Source organism: Rattus rattus, chromosome 6 (assembly GCF_011064425.1).
Source record: "Rattus rattus isolate New Zealand chromosome 6, Rrattus_CSIRO_v1, whole genome shotgun sequence".
Classification (NCBI taxonomy): domain Eukaryota; kingdom Metazoa; phylum Chordata; class Mammalia; order Rodentia; family Muridae; genus Rattus; species Rattus rattus.
In genome coordinates, this window is record NC_046159.1 from 134,911,612 (window position 1) to 134,939,440 (window position 27,829).

Consider the following 27,829-nt stretch of genomic DNA (forward strand, 5'->3'; position numbering starts at 1 on the left):
AAGTGGGTGAGCTCCAGGTTCTTTGGGAGATGCTTTCTCAAAACATACAGTGGAAGACAATTGAGGAAATCCCAAAACACATCTACCCTGATTTTTACACACAACTGCACTTGTACAGGAAACATGTAAGCATACAGATTCTACACAAAAGCAAATAGGGAAAGAGTTTATGTCAGTATTGGAATTCTGAAGAGAATGCACTGCCCAGGAGTCATCTATAGTGTAAACAGGAATGTTTACCAAGGAGGCCTGTCAGGCCCAACACTTGGATTCACTCTTTTAACATTAAATGTCTGAGTGGCAAGATGGTCCATGTTTTCTCTACGTTCAAGTTCTACGATCTGATTCACTCTCAGGCACAGCCTGTAAGCTTTAAGCCATTGCTTTTCTTGTTGGTATTTGATATACTAATCCATTACCATTTTGTTCCATTAACAGAAAAGGTTTCAAAATACTGCGATGAAAATGGAGAGTGGTTTAGACACCCTGACAGCAACCGAACCTGGTCCAACTACACTCTGTGCAATGCTTTCACTCCTGACAAACTGCATGTAAGTTCTACTTCAAATCTCTGTACTGGGTGAGAATGCCACTATTCGTACACGGAAATAGATATAAAACTATAAAATATCCCCCTGCCCCAAATCATGAAAACCAACAAAGTAACTATAAAACTAACACATGTGAGGAAATAGGATTTCTGAGGGGTGTCAGAAAAAGATAGCATTTCCTTCCTTGATGGTGCTCAGCATCAATACTTCTGTTTGAATCGGAATCAAGCCAGATATAACAGCTCTCCACAGAGCAGAAGATGGGATTTCCTTAGTGCCAGAAATTAGGCAGCATTTGAAAGAACTCATCAATATCTTTCTCCTCCTGGGAGAGTTTCAGAACCTCCAATTATCAGAGAGCAACCCACTAAAGTTACTTTCTTAGTGCCCAAGTTGGATATGACTTTAGCTTCCCATCTTCCCATTGATACAGTGAGGGCAGTTCAGACAGTTTTCAGAGGTGTCCACTCCGATTTGTCAATACTCGTGCCTTTACATGCTATGAAATGTCTGTATTATCTTGGGTTAAAAAAAAGTTTATTTAAGTCTATTGAGCAAAGAAACAGATACTATTTTGCCTTTAACTCCTTTAAAATCTGAAAGATTGCTAAATCTACCACCATATCCTTTACCCCCACAGATGGAAGAAATAACATCAATATTTAGCTATAAAGAGCATCTCTGAACAATCCTCCTAGCTGTAGCATGGGCAATCATTTCCCTCAAACTGAGGCCTGTGCATTAATTATTTACCGAATCAGAAACTAAAAAGCACTTCATGCTTTGTTTTGCTGTTGAAAAGTTTGGGATACAAACCCAAGCAAATCACAACATAACCAAGCTACATAGTGACGAGGTGACTGGTGGACCACCTGTGACAAGGACAGAGGAGTTACTAAAGCCAGTGGCCCCTTAACAAATTGCCTAGCTATTCTACATCATAAATACATGTCTACTCATTTAATGAAGTCTAGGAGAACTTCATTAGTGTTAATTAGTTAAATTATGGAGAAACCTAGCTATTTACCTCCCTTGTCTCTCCTTGTCACCCTAAATGTCAGGGGTCAGAAGAATTTCCAGAGATTATTCATCTATGCTTCAGTGGATTAAACAAAAAATATTGCAGATAACAGAGCCCCAGGACTTAAAAACCTACCTGGATTGCCTGCTAAGATTAGGGACAGTACATTTTAATGTATTTGAAATCACTTCTTCAATGTTTCGAATTATATTAATTGCAAGGAGTTTTGTTTTTTGAAAATGGCTTAATTTATTTCTATGTAAACCACTATTTAAAAAAAATAATTTCATCCATTGAAATAGTTTTTATAATTTTAAGATATATTTTCAAGGAGTAAACATTTAAATTATACTTACTTTAAGAAGTTGAAACTGTTGTTCCTTTCCACAATAGCTGTTCATCTATTAACAAGAAGTTTTCCCAACTCTTCCTTCTAGAATGCATACGTTCTTTATTACCTAGCACTTGTGGGCCACTCCATCTCAATTGCTGCTCTGATTGCTTCCATGGGGATCTTCTTGTTTTTCAAGTAAGTACATTTAAAATACCACTTCTTTTTTATTCCTGTATCAGCCTTATTTTGTGTCTTGTTCCTAGCAAGACAATATCATAAGGAAAGTTCTTGATGTGCCATCTCCCATTGATTATTAATTGTTGTTAAAGTTATTATCTTCAGTTTCCATACATAGCAGTTAACCTTGAAAGATACAGTTATAGGGATTGTAATAACATGTGCCACTGAGCATGATAAATTAGCAAGAAAACCTAAGTTAGCTAAATACACTTTTAACTCTACCTGAGAGGAACAAGATGGAGTCTTCATCCTCTTCAAAGGCAACGTGCCCCCTTCCTGTAGTAATTCTTCAAACCCATAAGAACCCTGTGGTCATACAGTTAAAGTTCCTTTGACCCCAGTTCCATCATGGACTGATGAGAAAGTATCTATCCTCTATTTTATTTCATTCACAAGTCCTCAAGTTCAAATGCAACTGCCCAATTATGAGTTAAAAATTCTTGGGGCTGGAGAGGTAGCGCATGAGTAAAGTGCTTTACCATGAAACATGGGGACCTGAGTACAGATTCCCAGCTCCCATTTTTAAAGCTCTGCATAGCTTGTCTGTAACCCCAGCAGTAGGAAAATCAGTAGAGAAAGATGGGTAGAGTGGACCCAGTGTCCAGCCAATCACATTGAAATGGCAATCTCAAGGTGCAGTGAGAGGCCATGTCACAAAAAGAAAAGAGCAACCCAGGAAGATACCAATATGGTATCCAGTCTCCACACTCATGCACAGTTGTACCCTCAAGCCCTCCACACACAGGAATACTTTCACACATGGATCAAATAAAAATAAGTTAGAAACATTATACATACCATGAATTATTATCAAAATAAAGCGCTCATAATTTATGCCTCACTAGTTGCTTTACCTAAATTTACAAGTATAAATTTAAAGTAAGCCACATATATATTCTTTGTAGAGACACCATAGTTAAGAAATGCAATAAACTAAAAAAAATTAAGTAGAAATAATCTGATTATCTATAATCAAATAATACTTAGATTATTGACTGTCATTGAATAAATGCAATATATGTCTTCGATATAATAATCATTGTTATTATAGTCATTACTGTTGGTACTACTAATGACTGTGGAATGATACAAATTATAAAGAGATTTTCTTGAGTTTTAAATCCAAATAATCCTCCTTGCTTAAAAGCTGTTACATGGTATTAAATATATAGTGACTCGTGTCATTAAATATATAGTATAAGAGAATCCTAAGTTGATTTTTATTAAAATATTTTCTTGATAATACTAAATATAATTAACCCCAAGGGAGACTAATTACCTATAAATACATCCTGAGCACATGACTACATTTCCTTGATCCCTTTTAAATCTTCATCTGTATCATGCTCACAATTCTTACATTTATGGAGTATTACACCTAAGCAGTTTTTAGTGAACAGCAAATGACATAAACAAATTATCAATAAGCTCCTTCCACAAAAGGTTTAACGTAAAAAGGGATGATAAAGCAACAAGACACAGAGAATTAATTACTAGAATTAGGAGAGTGTTTTCAATTATAATGATCAGAACACAGCAGAGTAATCACATCACATGATTAATTTTGGAATGTCTCTTCATTTCTCAATTGCTCTTCACCATGGTAAATAAATAAATCATCATGACTCACAACAGCTTTGATTAAAAAGCATGATGCTAAAAGCCCACCTTTGAGTTCTTTTCTAATAAAAAAAAACAGAAAAGTAAAAGAATGAAAATTCTCTATAATTCTAACCACATAAAATAATAGATGTGGCTCAGAGATAAGTAGGAGGAACAAAACATACAAACAAATAACATAGGTAATCATGGAGATGATAAAAGAAAGATTCCATTGGGACATCTGGAAGAAATGTTAATCCTCTATAAAAACTAATTGTTATTCCTGCCATATTTATGTATTGTATAGATAAGTCACTTTGTCTTGAGCAATATTCATTATTATGCTTCTCTGGATGGCTCCCTGATCATACAGAAAGACCATTCAGTTGCTAATATCGTAAATTATTGATAATATCAATAATAATATTAAAAAGATATTGATATCTTTTTCCACCCTGATACAACCAATTGCAAAATAACTGTTAGCCATTTTATGGCATGGCATTTATACAGCAAGGCAGAAAACAATGAAGAGGGAAAGGAACAAATAACACAGTTGAAGAAGAATTCTTTAGCTATAAAAAACCTGTACTGAACCCAAATGTATCACTTTCCTTGTCATGTAAGACATTTCTACAGCTGATGACTTACATTGAATTTTTGGGAAATTCCAACTTCTATTTCCATGTAAATATTAACACTGGCACAAATGTACAAGTCAATGAAATAGAGAAGGAACCTAGTACATACAAGGCAGGAAAGGATTGGCCAAGCAGAAGCATCAGCTGTCAATTTCTTCAGATCCAAAGGATAATGGCCTCACCATGATCTCGCCGTTAACAACCTTTCTCTTCACTAACTCTATAGCATGCATTACCATTAAAAGTAACTTTCAATCTCAGCCTTACAGCTGTTGTCAGATGTCCCCATGAGAAACAAAAGTCACGAAATAGACTGGAAAGTGAATCTTAAAGCTTTCCTCTAAAAATCTGAAGTACTAAACATCTCTCTAGGAAATTTTATCATTTAACAAGCCTTAAGACTGTCTTGTTATTTTTTCCCAGGAACCTTAGCTGCCAGAGAGTGACTCTGCACAAGAACATGTTCCTCACTTATATCCTGAACTCTATCATTATCATCATCCACCTGGTTGAGGTTGTGCCCAATGGAGATCTGGTGCGACGGGATCCTGTAAGCACTATCTGGCTTTGATTTTAATTTTATTGTAAAGATCACAGTACTTAAAAGAAGCATGGTTCTAATTCTTGACTTAATCAGTTGTTTGAGGCATAATCACATTTATTTCTATAGTTGATTTTTGCATTATGAAAGCCTACTAAAAGTTCTTAAAAATTGTTACATGTTAAAGGGTGAGAGTCATAGTTAATTGAGAATTTCTGTAATAATGCATATGCTTATGGCTACCCAATAATTTATCAATTTTAATGACCTATTAATATCTATGGGGGAAAAATTGAGTACCTCTTGGGAATGCAGATTACTAGGTACACTATACTAGTGTTCCCCAGTAAACTCCAGTTTGCCACTGATTTTCATTCTAATGCTTCCAGCATGGATTTTTGCAGTCATCTCAGCTGTATGCACTTGTGCATTTACCCAAATGAATCGTATAATGTGGCTGGGTTCTATGTCAGTATATCTTGGAAAAGATCCATACCAACATGAGGAAATACAAAGAACCTAACGCCAACAAGACAAGCATTCATGAGATTCATGCCATGTACACCATCCTTCTATGTATTTTTGAGAAGAACTGGAGTCATTTGGCTCTGTCACCAAGAACTATCCTAGATTCCTTTTGTCAGAATCGTCCTGAGGGTTGTTTACAATGATTCATGCTTATCTTCAACTTTCTTTCTTTTTCTCTAAGATTTTTCTCCTCATAGTAGTTTCTGGATGTGGCTAACACTTTAAGACAACCGAGTAAATATAAATACTAGCCAGTTGCTATTCCCATGATGCTGAAGTTCAGTTGAGGAAACAGTCTAATGTTGTGATTTTGAGTGTGAAACCTTGCATATGACATTGCCCTTATTTGATCATGTTTGTTCTGAAACATTGACAGATGCATATTTTTCATCATAACACATATATGTGGACAATGCAGTGGGAACTGTCACCACCCTTACCACTGAGTGCACACGAGGGAAAGATGGACCCTCATGACAGTGAAGTGGTATGATGAGGATTGACCTTCAGAGACTCGTGACTCCTGTCTCCAAACACAACCAGCCTGGGACAAACCCACAAAGGGGGTTGGGGGTGGGGGGTTTGTTTTCTCGTTATTCATTCTCATCGGCTAGTTTGTGTAGAGGGTCCCATTAACTGAGGTGAATCAAGAAACTAGAGTTCAAGGAAGCCTTAGTAAATATAGACAGGCATTTATATGTACCTGGACAGTGGGGTGGGGAGGAGAGGGAACCAGGAAGCAAAAGCTGCAGCTATCTAGCACACAGGACTGGCCAGGGCATATTTTAACTTTTGTTTCTCTGCAAGCATCTGTAGATAGCCTCATCTTTCAAATCTGGCATTTGACAGTTCTGCCAACCCAATGACAAAAATGCATGAAATCTGCCGAGAGCATCATCCTGCATAACAGTGGCCTAGCAGTGGCATATCAAATTAAGCTTTTGCTTAATTTGGATTCTTATGAAATCCATGCTTTTGCCACTTGAGTATGTTCATAAAATCATTACGATTCTTCTTTAAAATCCATGCCATCTGCCAACGGACACAAAGTCTCATCTTACCTGAAGACTTATGCAACCGAATGGGTTTTTCTTGATGACTTTTCTTTTAAAATAACAACTGACTGAAATAAAACTAATCTCATTTAACTTAACACTAACAACATCCCTAGTGAGAAGTGGATATTACCTTATTTTTTTAAGTTAGGAAACTAAAGTTCTGTCAAGGCAAATTTCTTTTCTTTTATGAGTACTTGGAGATAGGACCTAAGATAGCCCAATCTCATTCGATCCTATCTCTCTCTTCTATATTCTTGATGATCTGCTATTTCCTTATGTTCTTGAAGAAAAAAAAAAACAAATCTCATCCATTGCAAGGATTCTCTGTAATTAGCCATTGAAGTATAAGCAAGGCACTAAGTGTCTCTCAGGACTGTCAGAGCTTGTTCATTTCCCATTAAAGGACTGCACTTCAGTCACTTAATAATCAACCACACTGACCTGGCATTGGTGCTCAGTCACATTGCAAAGTACTTATGCTCACAAATAGATTTTTCTCCCATCTGCTCAGCTTGCTCCCCTGCTGTTAGTAGCAAAAAGAATCCTCACAGTTTGTGAGATCTTGCTGACCTTGTTATCATCTTGAAATAGACTAAAAAGCCAAATTCTCTACACCATTACAAAATTTACTACTAAATTGTAGGAACTGGTGGAAATGTATCCATCAAATGAGAATAACAAAAAAAAAAAACATTTCACTTGGTTTTAAGAAGTTCTCCTAGAATTCATAAGAAGCATAACACTTTTAGGGTCCCAGAGAACATAATACTAGTTCACAAGGTTTCTGCTGTTACCTTGTGGCTAAACCCATACATCTCAGCATTTCAAATGAATTTATTATGCAACTTTTTATTCATAATAGTCTCATTAGCTATCTTTGCTAAATGCCTTCACTTTTATAGTATGTCTTAGTGGAGGACATACGGAGTTACTTTTCCAATCAAGCTGTTGTACCCATCACTGAACCATCCTATATCTATCCTGCGGCTCCTCCATTGCCTAGAATCTTTATTGGAACTAGTGAGCCAATGTCTGGAGGGCCAGCTTGGCCACTGTGCTGCTGACTTCCTGGGAAAATGTCGATGAGATCATAGGAGAGCCAGAGAAACAGACAAAAGGCTTTTCTACAGTGTGCAGCAATGAGTCTGATGCTCTCATGCACATTTGAGCATAAGAAGTTTATCCTTATGACATGAAAAATGAAAAACTGGTTCTCCTAATCAGTACATTTTTAATACAACAAACTCATTCTTTTAGATATATAAGAGCAAAGCTAAAGAAAAACTATGGGACACTAAAACAAAAAAAAAAAACCCGATCAATTAAGCATTTACTAGGCACTCAAAATTCAACTTTAGTCCTCAGTCTGAAGAGAAGTAGTACTATTAGATGGCAATATGTCTGTATGCCATCATCTTCACACTGCCTAGGGGTGCTCACACTGCGTCCATTGCTTTACAACCACACATGTGAGAGCTGGTAATATTTAGACCTATTTTGAAATGTTTCTGTTTTTATAAAAAGAAAAATTAACAAAAATTAACAAAAATCTGTATATAAGTCTCTATATGTCTCAAAATGAAAGTTCTCTTGTCCAAGGCTATCCAAAAGGAGAATGGACTGCTATACAAGCTCATTTATGTAGAAAATAAGCGATGTCAATAACGTGTTCTTGTTCACAATTCCAAATGTCTGTTTGATCCCTGAGATAAATTGGCAACCCAAACCTCTCACCAAATCATTTAAATAGTACAGGCTAAATGATTACCATGCTCTCAACTCTAGTAAGTCATACGCAGAATCATGAATTTAAAGTTACTTCAATGTAGTGATTTGAAAATTCTCTCCTCCAAAAAAGTAACCCAAATTGTATGAAACCAAGGTTCTGCCTCACCACAAAAAAAAAACAGAGACAAGGAAGAAAACATAGAAACAAACAAATAAGAGTAGAAAACACCACAGAAAAAACTTTCTGGAACTAGAATATTTAGCAATCTACTAATATTTATTGAAATATAATGTGAACACAACAGCCATAGTCATAAAAGTGAAGATTAGCTAATTCACCAGTACACTTTCCCTTTCTAAATGTCATATTGACTCTGTCTCCTTTAAAGAAAAACACAAAATTTAATTTTCAATGATATTTTCTCTCTTAAGTATACTAAATCTGAGAAGTGACATTTCTCTACTTCTATTCACTAACAACTATCCGAGAGTCACAAAACTTTTTCTGCCCAATAATTAAGGAAATATATTAAAAAGAAGAAATCCACTCTTGATAGGAGAGGCCACCTCATCTCATATGTACCAATGTGGTTTTCCCACGCTTATAAGAGCTTTTATTTAGTTGTGAGGGTAAAAAGAGGACACAGAATATCCCTCTCAGCAGTGGTGAATCTCTGTGGCTCCCTTATCCATCAAGGTAGTCACTCTTGGCCTCCAAAGTTTGGTTTTTTTTTGGGGGATAGGTTTATTCTTACCTATATTACCCAAGATGAGAATCTTATTCCTTCACCTTCTTCTATTTTTTTCAAGTTAAATTCAAAATAACTCATGCCATAAATAAGGGCTGAATAGATCCTCAGTTTACTGAGTGATGTGAAAATTGCCCATTGTCATGAAAGCATTTCATTTCCATAATATCCAAATTTTCACTTTTCTTGTTCTATCTGTTCACTCAGTGATCTCCATGAGGCAGCTTTAAAAGCATTGTTCTTATTGCATCTAAATGAAGCTGCCAGGATACTTGTCATTTTCTAGAAAGGAATGTCTGTCTGAACTTTTTATCTGGATCTAAAAGGGACAATACAGGGAGATTGGTTTTTTACTAGGAACCTGAGCACTTTGCACCTCGAAGGCTGAGACCATCGGATTACATTTTTAGAGCCTCTTAGCTAAGTGACAGTCCCAAGTTCACCCACACATGTCCATGACAGTTGAGCCACCAGACTAAGACTATACCACAGTGTCATCTAGGAGATTACAGAAAGATCAACTTGAAAGTGTCCTCAGAACCTAGACACTGGATTGTTAAGTCCAGAGTGGAAATGGCTGCTCCTGCCCAGTGAAGGGTAGCTGCTACAAGGCAGAACATGGAAGCAGTGACTGAGGGAAAGGCTGTGATGCAAAGTTCACAATGGACTAAACTAGACAAGAGTTACCTATTTCAGTATTCTATAGGAATATAGATTGAAAATAAACCTACATGATGGATTCGCTAGGGCGATATAGGGGAATACTGCCATGGAATCGTCCTGTAATGGGTAGTCTACCATGGCCTACTGTTCTTCATTTTACTTAAATGGCAAAACAAGTTGTGTGGGGGAAAATGTTTCTTTAAAATCTGGTTCATGCTTACCCAGCCATTATAATCATCACACAATATTACAGATTATATGACTGATATAAGAGAAAAGGATGGTGGCTGAGTTGCTCCTCTATTGCATAACATTAGAATAAAGCAAAATTACAGTTCTCTAAAATGAAGAGTATTCTTCTCAGAAAGGTGAGAAGCTTAAGCTCTGTGTATATATATTCATGATTGATGCCGTCTGATCATATATCTTCAAAGGAATCTAAGAGTGTAATTAAATCTAACTAAGATTCAATTTAAGGTACTGAGACTTAAGGTACAAACAGTTCAACTGGAAACTTGGATTTAGCCATGTAAAGTACCTATTCAAGCAAAAAAAAAATAAGAAAAATTCAAAGGAATGTAACAGAATCTAGACTATATACCAGAGAGTCTACAACATCCCAATAATGATGGCATCTAGAAATTGTTCAAACATACCAGATATATATAAAAAACTAAAAAGTATATGGCCTGTTGTCCAGAGAAAGTACAGACATGAGGGTGACTCATCCCTGTAACCCCATCATTCAGGAGACTGGGGCAGAAAAGTTACCATGTGTGTTAGACCTGCCTGGGCTATCTTAATAGAATTAAGATCAACTGTTAGTTACCCAGATGTTAAAATGTTCAAACTATGGAGTAGTCATTATAACTATGCTAAAAGTTGTGAGACTAGAAAGACAAAAAAAAAAAATCTTAACCAGAAATTTGAAATGACTAAAAATAAACTACACGTAAATTCTAGAACCAAAAGGCAGAAGTACTGAAATGTAAATAAGTTGCATTAGATTAGTTTATTCACAGGGTGGAGAGGCCACAAGGACAGATTCGGCAAAATCAATGGTTAACCAAGAGTAACTATTCAATCTGAAGAAGATACATAAAATGCCAGGGGAGATGAATAGTCCCAAGACCATGCAAGCCAAATACATAAAAATTCAAAATACAGATATCATAAATACCATGAAGAGACATCAAAGAAATAAACCAGAAACAAAACGAAGCTTAGATTCATTTTGTCTTAACCAAATTTCACTTCATGAACAAGAAATTTGTATTATTAGGGGGAAATGGTCATAATTCTCAACATACATACACTAATTTCAGAAGATACACAAGTGAAAATAGGCATGACCAATTTTTTTATCTCAATAAGACTATATATCTAACAGGGAGAACCAGAACATTCTAGATTAAATTCAAGACACCTTTATGAACTTAACTATAAGCATTTTAAATTGTCAATTTGAAACCTGAAAGTTGTTTGTGGAAAATCAAGACATACTGAAACAACCGTACACATTTATGTAAAGACAGGAACTAGAAAATTGGGTAAAGTATTGATCACTAAAGAGTTTCTGTGTGCGTACAATGGACACACATACCAATTATTTTTTAAAATGCTGTGCAAAGTAAAACAACTCTTCTAGTGGGGCCCAGGAGAAAAGTAACAGGATTTATGTGGGTATATTACTTAGAGAGTGCCACCACCAAAAGGCACCCTTACTAGACACTTAAAAGAACGTGATAAAGACCCAAAATGCAACTGACATAAAAATTCAGTTTAGGAGAATTTAGCTCAATGTTATACATTTTCTATGGATGTCAGCAGCCTGACCCCCTAAGATACGACCTGATGTCTACAAATATTCTCAGGAATTTCAGTAATATTTAGTTAAAATAAAAGGCCACGAAAATGTTGTCCACTCTTGAATAAGCAATTCTGGTTTATGTACTAAATAATAATAATACTAATTAAGAGTTAAAACACTCAATTGAACAACATTATGAGTCATATACAAAGCCATATTCATTTAAATTGAATAAGCATCTGTTTTATACCTCTGTCTGAACATTATTGGATGCAAGTCCTTAGGATAGTAATGAAGGAGTCCAATGTATGAGATGAAATTGTTATATATTAACGGCAACTGTAGGTTCACTTAACGTGGAACCTAGATGTTTAATTTAATTTTAACATTAACCTAAACATTGAATCAACATAGACCACATATCTTTGCTGCGTGAGATCCTTCAAAAACGTCTTTCCACACAACAAATTAAATTAGAAACTGAATTATTGATTCATCTTCTCCTGATCAAGTAAAAACAGCTTCCCACTCCTGTTTTTTGTATTAAAGTGAACTCGTGAGAAAACAGAATTTCCAGGAAATGTAGATAAGTGTGGTGAACCACTGGCGATCACTCAGATGAGGGACAAAGTTTATTTCTGTTTTAAAACAAAACTTAGCAGAACTAAGAATCGGAAGCTTTAGTTCAGGGGAAAGCATTTTGGAGTTAGCACACCAGCTGTTTCAAAATAATTCTGAAATTTTTTAAAAATTCTTTTTATACCAAGCAATGTACTCTTAAAGGTTTGCCATATTTCCTTAGAAACTTCTTTTTGTCCCACAATAATAAAAGAAACAGGAGAGAGATCCTTTGTATTTGTTCAATTTTGTTTTAATATTTTCCTAAGGATTTGAGAAGTAAATTTGTAGTCAGCCACCTCCCTTAGTATAAAATAGTCTGTATGGCAGCATCCCGCTTGACCCCTCAAAAGAACAAAAGCCAAAATGTGAGCAGAGCACTTTACAGTGCCCACCAATGTAGTCAGCCTACTGCTCCACTCCTTGCAGGTTGTCCCCAAATTGAGGACAGATTTTAATGTCCTTAAAACAAGACTCCCAATGAGCTTTATTGATTTTCCTAAATGCCAGACTTTGTTATGTATCTGAGAAAACAATTGTTAAAATAATTGAATAGTCAGATCACCTGGAAAGTATATACATATATCTAGAAGTCATTGTGCATGATTACGTTTGTTTACATGTCTGTCTTGCCACCAGAAGGCCACTCCCTTGATCATAAGCATTGAACTCTGCAAGAATAGATCCATTAAGGAATATATGGACATTGGTTTTTAATTATCCCTTGATAAATTTGTTTTAAGGCAAAACAAGAGAGTCTTGATATGCTCGCAAAGAAAGTAAAAGACAAATACACTTCTTTCAAGTAGTGGCTATGGTGCTGTGGGCCACGAATTCAATATCGATGAATCAATATCAAACAAGGTGTCTGTACACAAAACAGAAAACAAAAGCTATGTATTGATTATAGGGTGAAAATGTTATTTTCATCCTCAGAGGCCTAAAGAAACCTCTCACCTTATATTATGCCTAGACACATGGCATAATAGTGCTTGCTAATTCAATTTTTATAATGATTTCTCCAAACGTAACAAGTAATGAGAATGGGCTTGGTTAACATGAAACCTCACCTACTCCGGATCACATAGGCAAAGGCCACCATTTCCACATACCAATCAATCCCTTTCTCCACAAGACAAAACCACCACATTCTCTAGGAATCCTGGGGAAGCTAGGATTTCAAAGAGTAACCTTGAAAAGGAATCCAGAATCTCAACTTTTAGGGATGTTTGGGTGTCTTGGAACCATCATTGCAAGTTCTTAGTCAGTAAGCACAGATTGATGAACTAGTCAATCAACTAATCCTGGTTAGGAAGATAATCTATGCAAGGGCTCGAGGGCCAGGGGTCAGCTAGTTCTATCCCAAGCCAAACAAACTACTTCAGATTTCCTGATGTTGCGGATTTTCCTCATTTCTGCCCCTACTGGTGTGAACCGGAAGTTGATTCTATCTTTGAAAGCATAATAGCACCTTAACTGAGCCAAGCCAGCTTTCAGTCCTAAAGGGAAAAGAAGCACACCAGAAGATGCGTTGGCTTAGTTTATCATTTCCTATTAAATGATTATAAATTCGGTAGAAATGTACAAGCCCAGAAAGGTGCTTTAGACTGAAAGTCACTTTTTTGTCACTGTGCTTTATGAAAGGAAAAGTAAATCCAGCTAGACTCTAGGCAACCCATAGGAAGAGCAGCATAATAGAATGCATCCAATTTGGTAAAATAATTGCCATGAAAGCAACCACTTCCTGTTCTCTATAATCACAATGCTGAGTTGAATTGACATTGCCTTGTGGTTGTTGGCAATTAATTAAAACTAGCTGTCCCAAGTCCAGGTAGGGCTTCTGAACTAAAGAGACATTTTGCTCCTCAAAGAACATTTGGAAGCATATAGAGACATTTTGTTGTTGTTGTTGTTGTAAATGGGTAAAGGAAGCTATGGACATCTAAATAGAGGGCAGAAATAGTTAATTGCCAACAAGCCCAGAGCAACCCTTCATAACAACAACAACAACAACTAAAATAAAGTGAGGGATGTCAGGATGACAAGCCCTGTTTGACAATGACTAGGGACTAGCAGGACATTCTGTTATGTAGTTGTGGTTTCCCCATTAGGTGACTACAGGATACATAATTAACTCATTCCTAACTGTTCTCTGAGTAGTCACTGAGGACACAATCCTCATTCTTGGAGAGGGTTTGGCATACACTTTGTTCCTAATGTGGAAAACAAGTCTACATATGAAACAGAAGCTGGGATCAGCATGGGTTCCTGGTCCATACAAGAGAACTTTCTCCCCTGGTGGTCTCTTTGTGGCTAAGAAGGCATTACTAAGAGATCAATTAGCTTCAGAAGCAATATTTACCGTCAAGAGTAATTTGCCTTATGGACCACAAAAGGAGGAAAGATTAAAGAACTCTATGACAAACCCTTGGGTGTTCTTTAAAACTATTAGTCTCAGACACCTCATAGGAAAAAGTACTGTCTAGGTTAGTCTCCAGAATTTTATGGAGAAAAAGTATTTTGTGGCCTCAGCTTTCAGTAGCCTATTCAGCTATTTACATAAAATACTTGTGAGTCCACACTGTCCCTTTAATTTGTCAATATAGAGGACACACGTTGACAAATACTCAGGGTAATTCTTGAGAGTTCAATGCAGATACTTCGGCTCATAAGTGCACTCCTCCTCCAACCACAACTTGAACAATACCTTCCACTCAGCATCTTCACTTCTTTCTAACAGATAAGTTGCAAGATTCTGCACTTTTTCCATCAGTACATGATGGCTTGCAACTACTTCTGGATGCTGTGTGAGGGGATCTACCTTCACACTCTGATCGTCATGGCTGTGTTCACCGAGGATCAACGTCTGCGCTGGTACTATTTACTTGGCTGGGGTATGTATTTCAAACAACTAGATTCTGAGCTCGATTCACCCATCTTGGCATCTTCGTGCTTTGCGTCTTCATGCCCCCTTTCCAGTCTCGACTTTAAAAAGCACACTCACAATTCCAATTCCTTGAAGAACTCCCTTCACATATTTCTTTCAAGTCTAGTTTGCTTATTTCATCTGAAACACAATTGGTGGGATTTTCTCAGTAAGAGTTTCAAAAGTATCTATCTGTAAAACTCAGGAACTATTCCATGAAACTGAAGCTAGCTATAAATTAATTCTTACCTATGACATTCAGCTGTGACAAGAATATCTTGGAAGGAATATTTATACATTTCTTTTCAAACTGGTACATTGTAAATTAATTATAAAGCTTGTTGGTACCTTTGTATACAGCTCAATAAAGATCTTTATTTAGCATATAAACAATACTAAGGGGAAAATAACTTGTTTACCTGTATTAAAAAAGGAAGGAATGCCGATGACATTAACTTACCTTGATCAGCAAATATTTAACATTTCATTAGCAAGAGCCAAGTAGAAACATAAAGATGATAATAATTAAAGCAGTCACAGAATGGGACACTTCTAATCAGCGCTGGCTAAGACAATAGCTCAGGAAAAAAAACAAAAGGCAGGGTTTGTTCTTTATAGTAGGTATTTGGAAAGACAGAAAGTCACCTGAATTCAGCAGTGTACTGTTAGGTCTGTTCACGTCTATCTACACACATACTTGCACATATGGGCACACACAGAGAGAAGGAAGAAAGAAAGAAAGGAAGGAAGGAAGGAATGAAGGAAGGAAGGAAGGAAGGAAGGAAGGAAGACAGACAGACAGACAGACAGACAGACAGACAGAAAACTAAAATAATTCCTTACCATTTAAAAAACAAACTTACAATGCCAAACACAACTTCCCCCAAAAAAATGAGGCCATTAGAGTGGCAGATTTTAAAGCAATAGTCTTCACTTAGAACTTGAAATAACATTGTCTTTGTGGGGGAGGAACACAGGTAAAGGTAACCTCAAATACCTTTTCAAGAAAAATGTTTCACAGAAATGTTAAAAGATGTAATGGAACAGAAAAACTTTTTGTTTGGCAATATATGGTTTCATGTTGAAAGCATAAAATGGTAACATGGGTTCTAGACTTTACAATAGTCTAGGTTAAATTAATTCAAGCCCAACATGTAATCAATGGTATTATTGAATTATTTCATTTATGCATTTAGAAGCCCACGTGACTTTATGTGAAAATCTAATAGTTTTAGACTTTCTCCTTTTTTTCATCCCATTTACTGAAATTCGAAGGGTACCAGTTTAGCTTTTTCCTGAGACACATTTCTTAGCCTGACTGTAACAGCAAACCCCTTCCTACAAATGCTCAATGCCAGCAAGCTGTATTTATCATATACTACGTACATCTGAGTAAAAAGACCATCTTTTTAAAGGGAAATTACAACTTTAGGACACATTCATGGAGAGAAAAACTGCTTTAAAAAACACATTATAAGTTGGCAGGCTAAATGGATATCATCTGTATTTTCCTGAAGATAAACTCAAAGGGAGTTTCGTTTATGTTTGCTAAACGAAGAGGACAGTACACTCAACTCTGTAAGCCACAGCCAGAACTGTAGAGGAGAAGGAATATACTGGCTTCTCTAAAACATTGTTTTAAAAGGAAACAGGATCAGTTGTGCATGAAGCAAACAGGAAAGAAAAATAATACCCAAAAGAACTCATATGGGCATCGAGGAAGGCTTTCATAGCAATCAGCATCCTCAGTGACATTTCTTAAGGGTGGCCCAGAATCTTGCCATGTGAGAGTCTACTCCACAACAGTGAAAGACTCTCTTGTCCCAGTTCACCATACCGGCAAAAGCATCTTCAGAAACAGCACTAGTAAGAATCACTGTGCAAAACACAATGTACCTGCTGCAGCTAGGAATTGGTGAAAGCCTTTTAATTGTCTAGATGCTCTTAGCTAGACTCCACATGCTGATGAGGCTCTAACCAGGAGCAGTTCTATCTGGCTTGGCCAAAGATAATTTGTCTACAGACATCAGGGGACTGTCTTGACAGGGACTCTCAATTTGCAGCCATCTTTGCAAAACTACTCCCATTATCTACGCAATCTAAGTTAAGCTTATGGCATGGGGACCAAGTTTGATTTGTGCTTTTCTGAATTTTAGGGTTCCCAATAGTGCCAACTATTATCCATGCCATTACTCGTGCCGTCTACTACAACGACAAGTAAGTATCGTGTTGATTTTTAAATGAGGATATTCCAAAGAAAGAGCACACTCATGCTGACGTGGGCCCTTACTTTTCTTCAGCTGCTGGCTGAGTACGGAGACCCACTTGCTTTACATCATCCATGGACCCGTCATGGCGGCTCTGGTGGTGAGAATTGACTTTAAATATATTTTGCTATCAGTGTCGTTGCTCAGCTTTGTGGATGCATTTCTATGTGGCACGTGTGCTGTAACTACAACATAACGCAAATTTAATGTGATTTTATCATAGAGGAACCAATTATGTTCTTCCAAAAATTTTTTACTTTATATGTCGAGAAGCTCATTTGCATACACAGGATGAGGGCACTGTAGTGCTTTAATCTCAAAGACGGTGGTTTCTTTCCTCAGAATAATAAAAATAAAAACAGTCTCAAATCTGAATGCCCATATTCTGTTATTACACTGAGGAGGCATCCCTTAGTAACTGAAGAACTTGGATCCAGGCTGAATTTGGTCACTCCCGTTGGGTTAGCTACTTTCTTGTTTGCTGTGACTAAAACAACTTAAGAAGGAGTTCATTTGGTCCCTAGTGTGAGGTGATACAGACCATTCTGACAGAGGATACTTGCCAGAATATGAGACAGCTATTCATATGATTGTGTCCACAGTCAGGAAGCACAGAGCAATGAATTCCACTGGTTCTCATCTTCCTTTTATTCAATCATGGGCCAACTTTGAAGGATTGAATTACTATTATAAGTCTCATTCTTCTCTCTCTCTCTCTCTCTCTCTCTCTCTCTCTCTCTCTCTCTCTCTCTCTGTATTTATTTATTTATTTATTTACATTTTTGGTAAAGTGGCCATTTCTACTCTAGGTTTTAAAAATCTACTCTATGTACTTAGGATAAAATTCTTTTAAAATTTTATTTTCAAAACTCACTTTGAAAGCCAAAAATTAGATGTGGTTTAGAAATCAACTTCTTTTACTTTAAGAGTTCTCTAGTCATTGATCTGGTAGATATTGTATTGTCCCCACAGAAGTAATGGGTCATCTGCTAATGTGACTCTTTGCAGGTCAACTTCTTCTTTCTGCTCAACATTGTCCGTGTGCTTGTGACCAAGATGAGGCAAACCCATGAAGCCGAGGCCTACATGTACCTGAAGGCTGTAAAGGCCACCATGGTCCTTGTGCCCCTGCTGGGGATCCAGTTTGTTGTGTTTCCCTGGAGGCCCTCCAACAAAGTGCTTGGGCAGATCTATGATTATCTCATGCACTCTCTGATTCATTTCCAGGTAAGGGAACTAACCCCACATTTACTTGGTGGCTTTTTCTCCTGGTAGATCCATCTGACTAAAATCCATAACATTCCTTGAAAGATTATTTTCTTAGAAGTCAAAATTTGTAGCCTATAGCTGAGCAGACCCAACCAAAATTTTGAAAGAAATGGGGTTTTAAAAGGCATTTATTTCTACTTTATTGATACAGCGGACCTTTTACTGGTCCCACCTAGGCAGCTTTTCACATATCAGGTAGCTACTGAGCATTTTTTTTCATAAACCATTGTGACTTGGGAGTGATTACAGTAGTGAATTTCTATGCTTCCTACTCCATTACCACTCATTGTCTGAATTTATCCATGAGAGTTCTAGGCCTGTAAAGGAACTCTGTACCTGGGCTTCTCATGTTGCTCACATAGGAGAGTACAGATTGAGATGCCAGAGTAGTCCTGGGCGCACAATTAGCTAAACTAGAAAAGAGAGAGGGTTCCTTGTTTCCATTCACTTGGCCCAGATTCAAAGCTCCAATAAAGGGTACAGCTTTTGAGACTCCATCTGGATATGAAGACGTTCTCAGGGAGAGGATCTACCATAGGGCAGAACTTTTCTTTCTCAATTACAAATTTCAAATCCACTGCATTCTTCTACCAAGGCCTAATATGAGAAGCAGGCCAAAGTTAAGTCCCAATGAAAGGCCAGGCATTCTTTTAATAACCTAAGCTACTGGGTTATAGGTAAAACTTGGCACAAGGCATCTTATGAGACTTAAGCAAGACCCCCAGATGCAACTGAATAAAAGTTCCTGAGAGAAACACTTGGAACAGTTCCTCACTAATTCACAGCTCACAACATCACACTCAGACTCGCAAAATATTCCTCTGATGATCACAGTTTTTAATTTTTTTAATTTAATTAATGGACTTTTCCTTCTCTTTTTAGGGATTCTTTGTCGCGACTATCTACTGCTTCTGTAACCATGAGGTAGGCATGTGTTTCACATAATACTATCATCCACTTATATAAAGCCAGCATCTTACATTTTCCAAAGGATCACAGTGAAATTTCAGCAGACCTCATTTCAGTATGCCCTCATAGGGGATTGTGAGTAATGGTGTCCTGGTGGTTTTCCTACTACCTTAAGCTGAATCTCACTCAGATATGGATATATGGTACAGTTACACATAGAGCCTGAAGAGCATACCAGGTGTTTCCTTAGCTGATAATGTCAACAATGCAATGATAAAGTGAAAATGAAATTTTAATTTTGATTCATTGTCAGCACGTTGCTGTTAGAGATTGCTGTCATATAAAGGCTCATATAAGAATCTGAATATCTGGGTCAGTGTACACAGGACTTAGACAACCAAGCTAGTTTCAGCCAGAGTCACCTCTCCTCTAACAAAATCTTGCCTAAGAGCTTAATTTATACGACATGAAAATAGCCTTAGATGTCCTTTCAACGAAGCTCCACAATCTTAGGGAATACAATTTCTCAATTCTTAGAATATACAAGTGTTCATCTCATTGCAAATTAATTCCTATTAAAAACACTTTTATTCAAGACAAATTGCAGTTTGTTATTATATCATTTAATATTTAGGAACATTTTCTAATAATTAACTATGGGAATCTAATACTTGTTCTATTGTTCCCTTAAAGAATATTCACTGGTTATCTAAAATATTTGCTTGTTTTGTCAACTGATACCCAGCTCCCAATTCAAGTTAAATATTTTTATTTCTTTTTCACTGGTACATATTTTTCTTTCATCCAACAGTTTATTCCTCCACTCAACTAAGTATATTTGTGGACTCGTGATTACTAAGTGATAAGAGTCTGGAATAAAAATGAGGTTTCCTTCTGTTACTAGCTGGTAGAGTAACCTCTCCTCCTCCTTTTATTCTTTGACAGTAAAAACTAAAAACTGAATGGGGCATAAATCATCCCTGTAGAATATTGTTGCACCAGTGAGAATGCTCTGTGAATTGTAGACTCTTGCATTTTGAGTTTCTTTTAGTATATAAAATATTTTTTTCATCTGAAACAATATCAAAACAAAGCTAATACAAAAATAAGACTCACAAAGGCCAAGCCTTGAAAAAAAGCACAAGAGGATTGCATGCATTTGTAAAATTGCCACAATATTTATTATCTCTTAACTACAATGTCATTGGGAGTCTCAGACACAGAAAGTAAACCCAAGGGGGAACCTTGGCAGTTGAAATAACTGGAGTTTATTGCCTATGTTTTTTCTGGTTTTGAAATGTTTCTGTTTTCATTAAGATTGTGTAGCTAGAGGAAGGTGTAAATGTGACATTTCTAATATTACAGAAATGGTATGCTGGACCAAATGTAATATCACGCAGTCCCATGAACATCAGGCATCTGGGTCTCAGCTGGACATTCTGCATACATTTCCCCTTCTGTCACTAAATGCAAGGCACTCATGCTCATAGGATGTTACTTTCAGCTACATCTGAGATAAGTCTGTCATGAGGCTTTGCCTGGCTGGATATTGAGTTTTGGCAAAGATCCAAGGGGCCAGTAGGTCAGGAATGCAATGATAAAAAATTGAAAATTTAATTCTGATTCATTATCATCATGTTGCTGTCAGTGATTGGCATCATGGAAATAAAGCCTTACAGGGAGGGCTCGTGGATAGCATAAGAGCAGCGGGTATGCTAGACTGGTGATAGAGTAGAGAATGAATGACGAACAGGCCTTAACTCTTTCCAGTATTGGAAGGAAACCACACCTCCCATGCATCAGCACATAACTTATGTGCTTACAAAAAAATTTAACAGGAAAAGAGAGATACACACCAAAACATCCCAGTCTAACCAAGAAGATTCCAGTATAATGTTTGTCTCTTCAGATGTGGGAACCAAGGCCCAAATATACTAGCCTTCCATGGCTCAGTCCTATATAATAGGGGCTGCAAGAACAACTGTGTCTTCAACCCTCAGACGGAGCTTTCCTTTTTCTAATTCAAAAACAAATACATTGATAAAAATCAAGTTATGTTGCTTTTCCAGATAAGCAATAAACAAAATTATAATCTGAAACACCATGCATGGGTCTTACCCAGTGATCTCTCTAGACATTTCTATTTCTTTCCAGAACAGACAGAAGTCTCAGTGTTGTTTTGGTTTTTGGATTTTGTTTCAAGATCACAAGTTTAATGCCCTTATTCTTATCCTCAAAACAGCATAGAGTCCAAGTACAATATCCATCTACCTCTATGAGAGATAATAAGTTGTATTGGGCTGTCATTACTGTACTTTTTGCATACTGCTCAGGGACTGTTTCTACACATATACTTTATAAATGGAAGCAGCTTGGAAGCTGATTGCCATCACCCCACAAAAGGACGGCTCATAGATTTGAGATGCAATTAGAGAAGGTTGCTAACTTCCTGAAATCATAATTTTAAGTATTAAAGTTGACTTTAAACCCTTTGGCCTCCTCTTGGGTTTGGTAATTCAGTATATGTGGATTCTCTGTGTAGGGATTGTAAAAGGACAGGAGAGGCAAAACCAAGTTTTTTTCCCCTCATGGGGCACTTCTCGCCTACTTATACTACATGTTTAACTGTTTGCAATGGATGCCTCCAAGTGAGCTTTAGCTGTAAGGGCAACCTTGGTACCTAAGAGATGCTGAATCCATGGAAACTATCCATTCTCTTTATCTACAGACTCTGCATCTCCAAAGATACTGAACTGGCATCTTTCCTAGTTTCTCATGAGTACGCTGATGGTCTCTAGATTATAAACCTGACATCAAAGGGCTTATCAACAATCCAAATAAAGCCAGGCTTCAACTGGAACTTAGGCTCTTCCACATTGCAGCCCCCACCTGTGCACACATGGCATAATCTACGCCCTCCCATCTCTAAGTGAACAGGACAGGGATGCCCTTGTAAGAAGGCTGTTGTGAGGATTAAGTAAATTAATTCAAATCAAGTGAGATTTTAATATGGCCTGTGGCAATCAGTCAGTAAGGAGTAACTAAATTCTTTTTGCCATCCTTCGTTCCTGTATGATTTTATCAGGGCAAAGTCCAGCTGCATGATACATCTCACCCCTTAGTGCTGCAAGGTTTTGTCTCTCTGTTTCTAATACTGTTGTATCTAAAACGCTCCACCCACGCACATACATCCATAGCTTGTTTGAAAAGTGCAGTATTTCAAATGATCCAATTACCAAATTATTCTGATTGGTTTTCTTTTTCTACAAAAAGAGACAGAAGTCTCATTCTTAAAATGTTTTCCCTGCCTTAGTCAGAGTTTTTATCTGGACCACCTCATGTGGTGCTAAGGGTAAATGCAGAACATAGGTCTGTTATGGTAAAATTTATGACTATGTTGTGGTTTATGAATGTACTTTCATGATCTGCAGGTTAAGATTTTAATAAAATCATGTCTTAGTATGAAAGGCAGCAGGTAATTTTTCTTAACTCTTTCTCTCTACTGAGACATGTCTGCTACATTATGAAATGAAGTAACCTTCTCTCTCTCAAGCTATGAGAGACAAGACAGAAAGCTTTGCTCAAAAATGGCCAATGGCTTGCTTGCCAGTTGTTACCCAGACAAGTAACTCACTATCTTGATTGGCATATTGATATTCCAAGAAGGTATATTTCTTAGCCACAGTATAAATTCAGTTCTTAGATTAGATCTACAGCGTAACCTCCATTTGCCTCTGATGAGCCCCAAGCGTCATGTACATAAGGTTTGTTTGGGTCACAGCCGACAGACAGTCTTTGGCAACAAGTTCTCTTTGCCCTTGCAGGTGCAAGTGACCCTGAAGCGTCAGTGGGCGCAGTTCAAGATCCAGTGGAGCCATCGCTGGGGTAGGCGCCGCCGCCCCAACAACCGAGTGGTTAGCGCTCCTCGTGCTGTAGCCTTTGCAGAACCAGATGGCCTCCCCATTTACATCTGCCATCAGGAACCAAGGAATCCTCCAGTCAGCAACAACGAAGGCGAAGAGGGTACTGAAATGATCCCCATGAATGTCATCCAGCAAGACTCATCCGCTTGAATGCTTGAATGTGAAGCAACCCCCCCCCCAACATTGTGATCCACTGAGCCTTCATTTCCTGGGAGAACGATAGACCATGCGTTTCAAGTGATCCCCATCCTCCCAGGAGCTAAGCATATCATTTGTGAAGATGTATTAAGTGAATTTGTCCATAGTGAATTTGAAGAACGTTATTCTTGGTACTATTGCTTTGGGAGTCAGGCTAGGCTCTCAGTGCAATTTGTGAACTCCCATTATTCATCTAGGACTGAGATGACAGTGTTCATAGGAATGTAGACAAGGTATCCAAAACTGCCACTAAATTGACCTAGTTCAGATAAGGGTGCTCCATGTTAATCTTGAGCCATTTGTACCTTTGAGAAACTAAAATCACTCTCAATGTTTTTAATTTTAACACTGGACTTTGAATTAGACTATTTCTGTATTTGGCTATGGATCTGGTTTTTAATGTTTTTATTTCAGTCAATTCCTATATTGCACATTTTTTCATCCGTACAATGTCAACTGCACAAATAACATGACCTCTGAAAGATGCTGTGTCTTTTATAACATGATCCACGTCACCAGGCAGACCCAAATACTGTAAAGAATTGATCTGAATGTTGAGTGTGCTTTGGTCACTGACATTTATAAATTGGGAGGTCATCAAGAACCTATCACTAAATTTTTCACAAAACTGATCCCCCTCAAATGTAATTTTCCATCCAAGAGAACACTCTTTAAAGATAGTTTTCCACTTTCCTAAACTACAGGATTTATAAAGCAAATCATTCCAAGGTTTATAAAGCAGATTACCTCTTGCCCTTGGGTGCTATTTAGCAGTGAGAGATAGATTTGTTTACGACTGGTAATTAAAAGACTCCATTCACGTCCATTAACTGCCTTCCACCCAGCTTCAAAGCTTGACAAGATCCCTGTGTTTTCCAGGAAGACTCAGTGTGGCTAATTACAAATCAGTTTCTAGTTGACCTCTTGTTTGCTTCTATTAGCAAAACAAGGAGGGAAAAAAGCAAACCACAATGTAAGGACTTGGAGTTTAACCACATATTAGTTCATCTTAAATTAAAGACAAGCTTCTCACCAAAACCCAGTACCATATTTCCACGCCTCTCTTTACTCCCCAGAATGAGATCTTCCAAGATCCACAAATAAACCAATACCATTACCAATTTCTGAATCTGCAACTGCAATCAATTATCATTATTAATTTGTATGCTGAATGAGACGCATCCTTGAGACCCTTAAAAATCTCATCTCCTCTTTGTCATCTTGTGTCACTGCCTTTCAGAGGTGATTTAGTTGCGTAAAAACAAAAGTAACTTGATTCGTTCCGGTTACGTACTTGGTGCACCCAGAGAAAATTGTATTTCGCTAGTGGCTGTGGCCCTTGGATACTGAGAGTCTCCTTTACCAAAATGGGAGAATTGAAAGGAAGGATTTTTTTTTCCAATCACAGTGTTACGTGGTGATGTTCCCATGTTTTGTTTACAAACATTGAAATCAGTGTATTTCAGGCAGCTCTGGTACAAATGTGATAGTGTATTGCTGAAGAGTTTGAGACGTTATTGTGCTTCTGTAGTAGGGGCTGATGAAATCAAACTGATTTATCATAGCATTGCATGTAATACCTAAATTGTGTGAAACACTTCTTCTGTGTACGTGTATAAATTAATACAAGCATGTTGAAAAGGCAAAGATGTTTGTTGGCATATTTTTCTAAAGAAATACATGGTCGTCTTCCATTCATTCATTTTTGTCTCTGCTCATTCCACGCCTTCTTCATTTCACCCAGGAGCTACCAGCATCTCCATCTTGTTCATCTTATGGGAGGGAGGAAGAGATAAAAGCTTAGGTTAGAGATGGCTTACATGAATCACAAGATCCTCATCTGTATTAGTGTAACCACTTTTAATCTAACGTGGTGGTACAGTTCTTACACCCTTGATGATATGAAACCATCCCAAACTGTCCATCTGTTATTAGATACCTTTGGGGATTCTAGCAAAGAAATCCAGGACAGGGACATAGAAAATCATTTTGTTCTGTGTTGGTTTTCATTATTCTGGAGCTAGACTCGATCTGTTCAACATTACCTCAGGTCACTGGAATTATTACAAGTTCCTAATATAATTTGAAAGAAAGATTAAGATTGAACTAAAGATAACTAATTAAATACCATTAAAATGCACAAAGGCCACTATTAGAAAGATATTTTTTTGTTCAAATCCAGAAAGCATGAAATGAAAAACCTGAGGTTTAAGTGAGAACCACTGGGCTCATGAAGGGAAACGAGGGTGATTTGTAAATGTAGCACCTAATTTTCTGCCTCCTAAGGCCTGGAGATCTTTTTAGAAAAGATACATGGAAATGCACCTTTCCCTGGATGGTCCAGAGAACAGAAATAAGAGATTTTTGAAAAACAAAAATAATTTCACACTCCATAATTATGTCTTCAAGAGAACAGCTTCTTTAGTGGTGGCAACCCATCTTTTTAGATCTTCTCTTGTAAAATTTCTACTGTTACATTACTCTAATGATCTTTGTGTACAACTGGATATTATGGTGCTGAGGGAAGAAAAGGCATTGGGGAAAAAGACATGGTAAAATATTTATTCATCATTAAGTTGCACTTCATTCATTACTCACTGGTACAGATGTTTCATACCCATTCTGTCCTACCATACATCTAACATTTATCAATAGTGACAACATCTTAATTTCTGGGTCGGGTACAAATCACGACTTTCAAGTCCCAAACTTAGCCATTGCTATTCCAAGTGTGAAGAAGCAAAATGGCGAGTGTTGTTGGAGACGGTAGCCGGATGTGAGGTCCAAGCACCGGAAATGCTCTCAGAACATCTGCACAATGTTTTATCTAGGATCCGTTTCCTAGACAACAACAAGGAAAACATTGGTCCTTCCGAGGCTACATTATGGCTTACTGCTTAACACATGACAACACTTTGGGGTTTAAAATGAGGCCCTTGGACTAAGCCACTACCTAAAGACTATACATGGACTGACCCTGGACTCTGACCTCATAGGTAGCAATGAATATCCTAGTAAGATCACCAGTGGAAGGGGAAGCCCTTGGTCCTGCTAAGACTGAACCCCAGTGAACGTGATTGTTGGGGGAGGCGGCAATGGGGGAGGGGGGAGGGGAACACCCATAAAGAAGGGGAGGGAGGGATTAGGGGATGTTTGCCCGGAAACCGGAAAGGAATAACACTCAAAATGTAAATAAGAAATATTCAAGTTAATAAAAAAAAAAATGAGGCCCTTGATAACAAAAAAAAAAGTAGAGATTGAAGATCACATTTGGAAAGCCATCAGGTACATACAGAGAAATCCCACTTGTTATTTTGAAAGAAAGAGTCAGGCATCTTACTTCTACCTCGGGTTTAGGTCCAATTAATGTCATAGATTGACAACAGGCATGGGGCATGGGAAAGTGGCTGGAAAACTAAAAAGAAGAAAAAAATTATAATATAGTATTGGGATGGCAAAGGAAGGAGGAAAAATTTCCAAACCAAGAATTTTAAACACTTTTTTTTTTGCAACATGGAATTAACTTACTTTCAATACCTCCAAATAATCCCCTGCAGTGTTGAAGAAAAACACCCTTGAAACGATAAACCAGTAAGATCTGAAGATGTTTCTAATGCTGTATCTTCCTTCACTTAACTTAGCAATGTGTTTGAGGATTTCAGGTTTTAAGTGTTGGCCTGCTGGCCCCGTATGGTCCTAATCAATGCCTGTTTTCTACTTAAAGAAATTCAATATATTCTATCTAACTTTCCCAGAAGCTCTTCCACTGAGACTGAAGCCGGGCCATCCCTCTTTCCCTATTGACCAACAATGCCACCTAATGTCACTGAAGTCTCTGTTGCTGAAGTAATCTATTATCTTTTAATTAGGAAAATTTGCCTCCAAATCTCAGTTATGTTAGTGAAGTGTTCAATAGAAATTCAATAAAGCCAGTTAGATGCCTTTCATTAAAAAAACAAAAAGTCACAAATAGACCAAGAATTATGTCTCAGTTCAACCCTCACAGACAAGCTGACCAAAGCTAATATACAGATCTCTCACACATGTACTATGCTCCTAGGCATACACTCAGCTACAAACTCTAAAAATATTTACTCAACCAAGGGGGTAGTTTGTAGGGTTGTAGGCCTGTATCCACTCCTCTACTGGGCACAGCCACTTGGGGAGGCAGAACTCTGGGAGTTTGACTGCACTTACCCCCAAAGACACGGCTCGGAGGGTGGAAAGGCACAGGTGGGAAAGCCAGAGCTGGC

The 27,829-nt window shown here is 37.5% G+C and overlaps 1 protein-coding gene across 1 annotated transcript in view; it reads left to right on the forward strand.

The window, feature by feature from the left end:
* The window catches only part of Calcr (calcitonin receptor), an 83,318-nt gene extending 58,103 nt beyond the window's left edge, over nucleotides 1-25,215 (forward strand). The window contains exons 8-16 of the mRNA XM_032907277.1: nucleotides 439-551; nucleotides 2,010-2,101; nucleotides 4,813-4,939; nucleotides 14,825-14,978; nucleotides 17,167-17,227; nucleotides 17,311-17,377; nucleotides 18,286-18,504; nucleotides 19,429-19,470; nucleotides 23,280-25,215. Of these exons, the coding sequence (XP_032763168.1) occupies nucleotides 439-551; nucleotides 2,010-2,101; nucleotides 4,813-4,939; nucleotides 14,825-14,978; nucleotides 17,167-17,227; nucleotides 17,311-17,377; nucleotides 18,286-18,504; nucleotides 19,429-19,470; nucleotides 23,280-23,528 (1,124 nt within the window). The 3' untranslated portion in view covers nucleotides 23,529-25,215. The remainder of the gene's footprint in view (nucleotides 1-438; nucleotides 552-2,009; nucleotides 2,102-4,812; nucleotides 4,940-14,824; nucleotides 14,979-17,166; nucleotides 17,228-17,310; nucleotides 17,378-18,285; nucleotides 18,505-19,428; nucleotides 19,471-23,279) is intronic.
* Nucleotides 25,216-27,829: the final 2,614 nt, after the last annotated feature.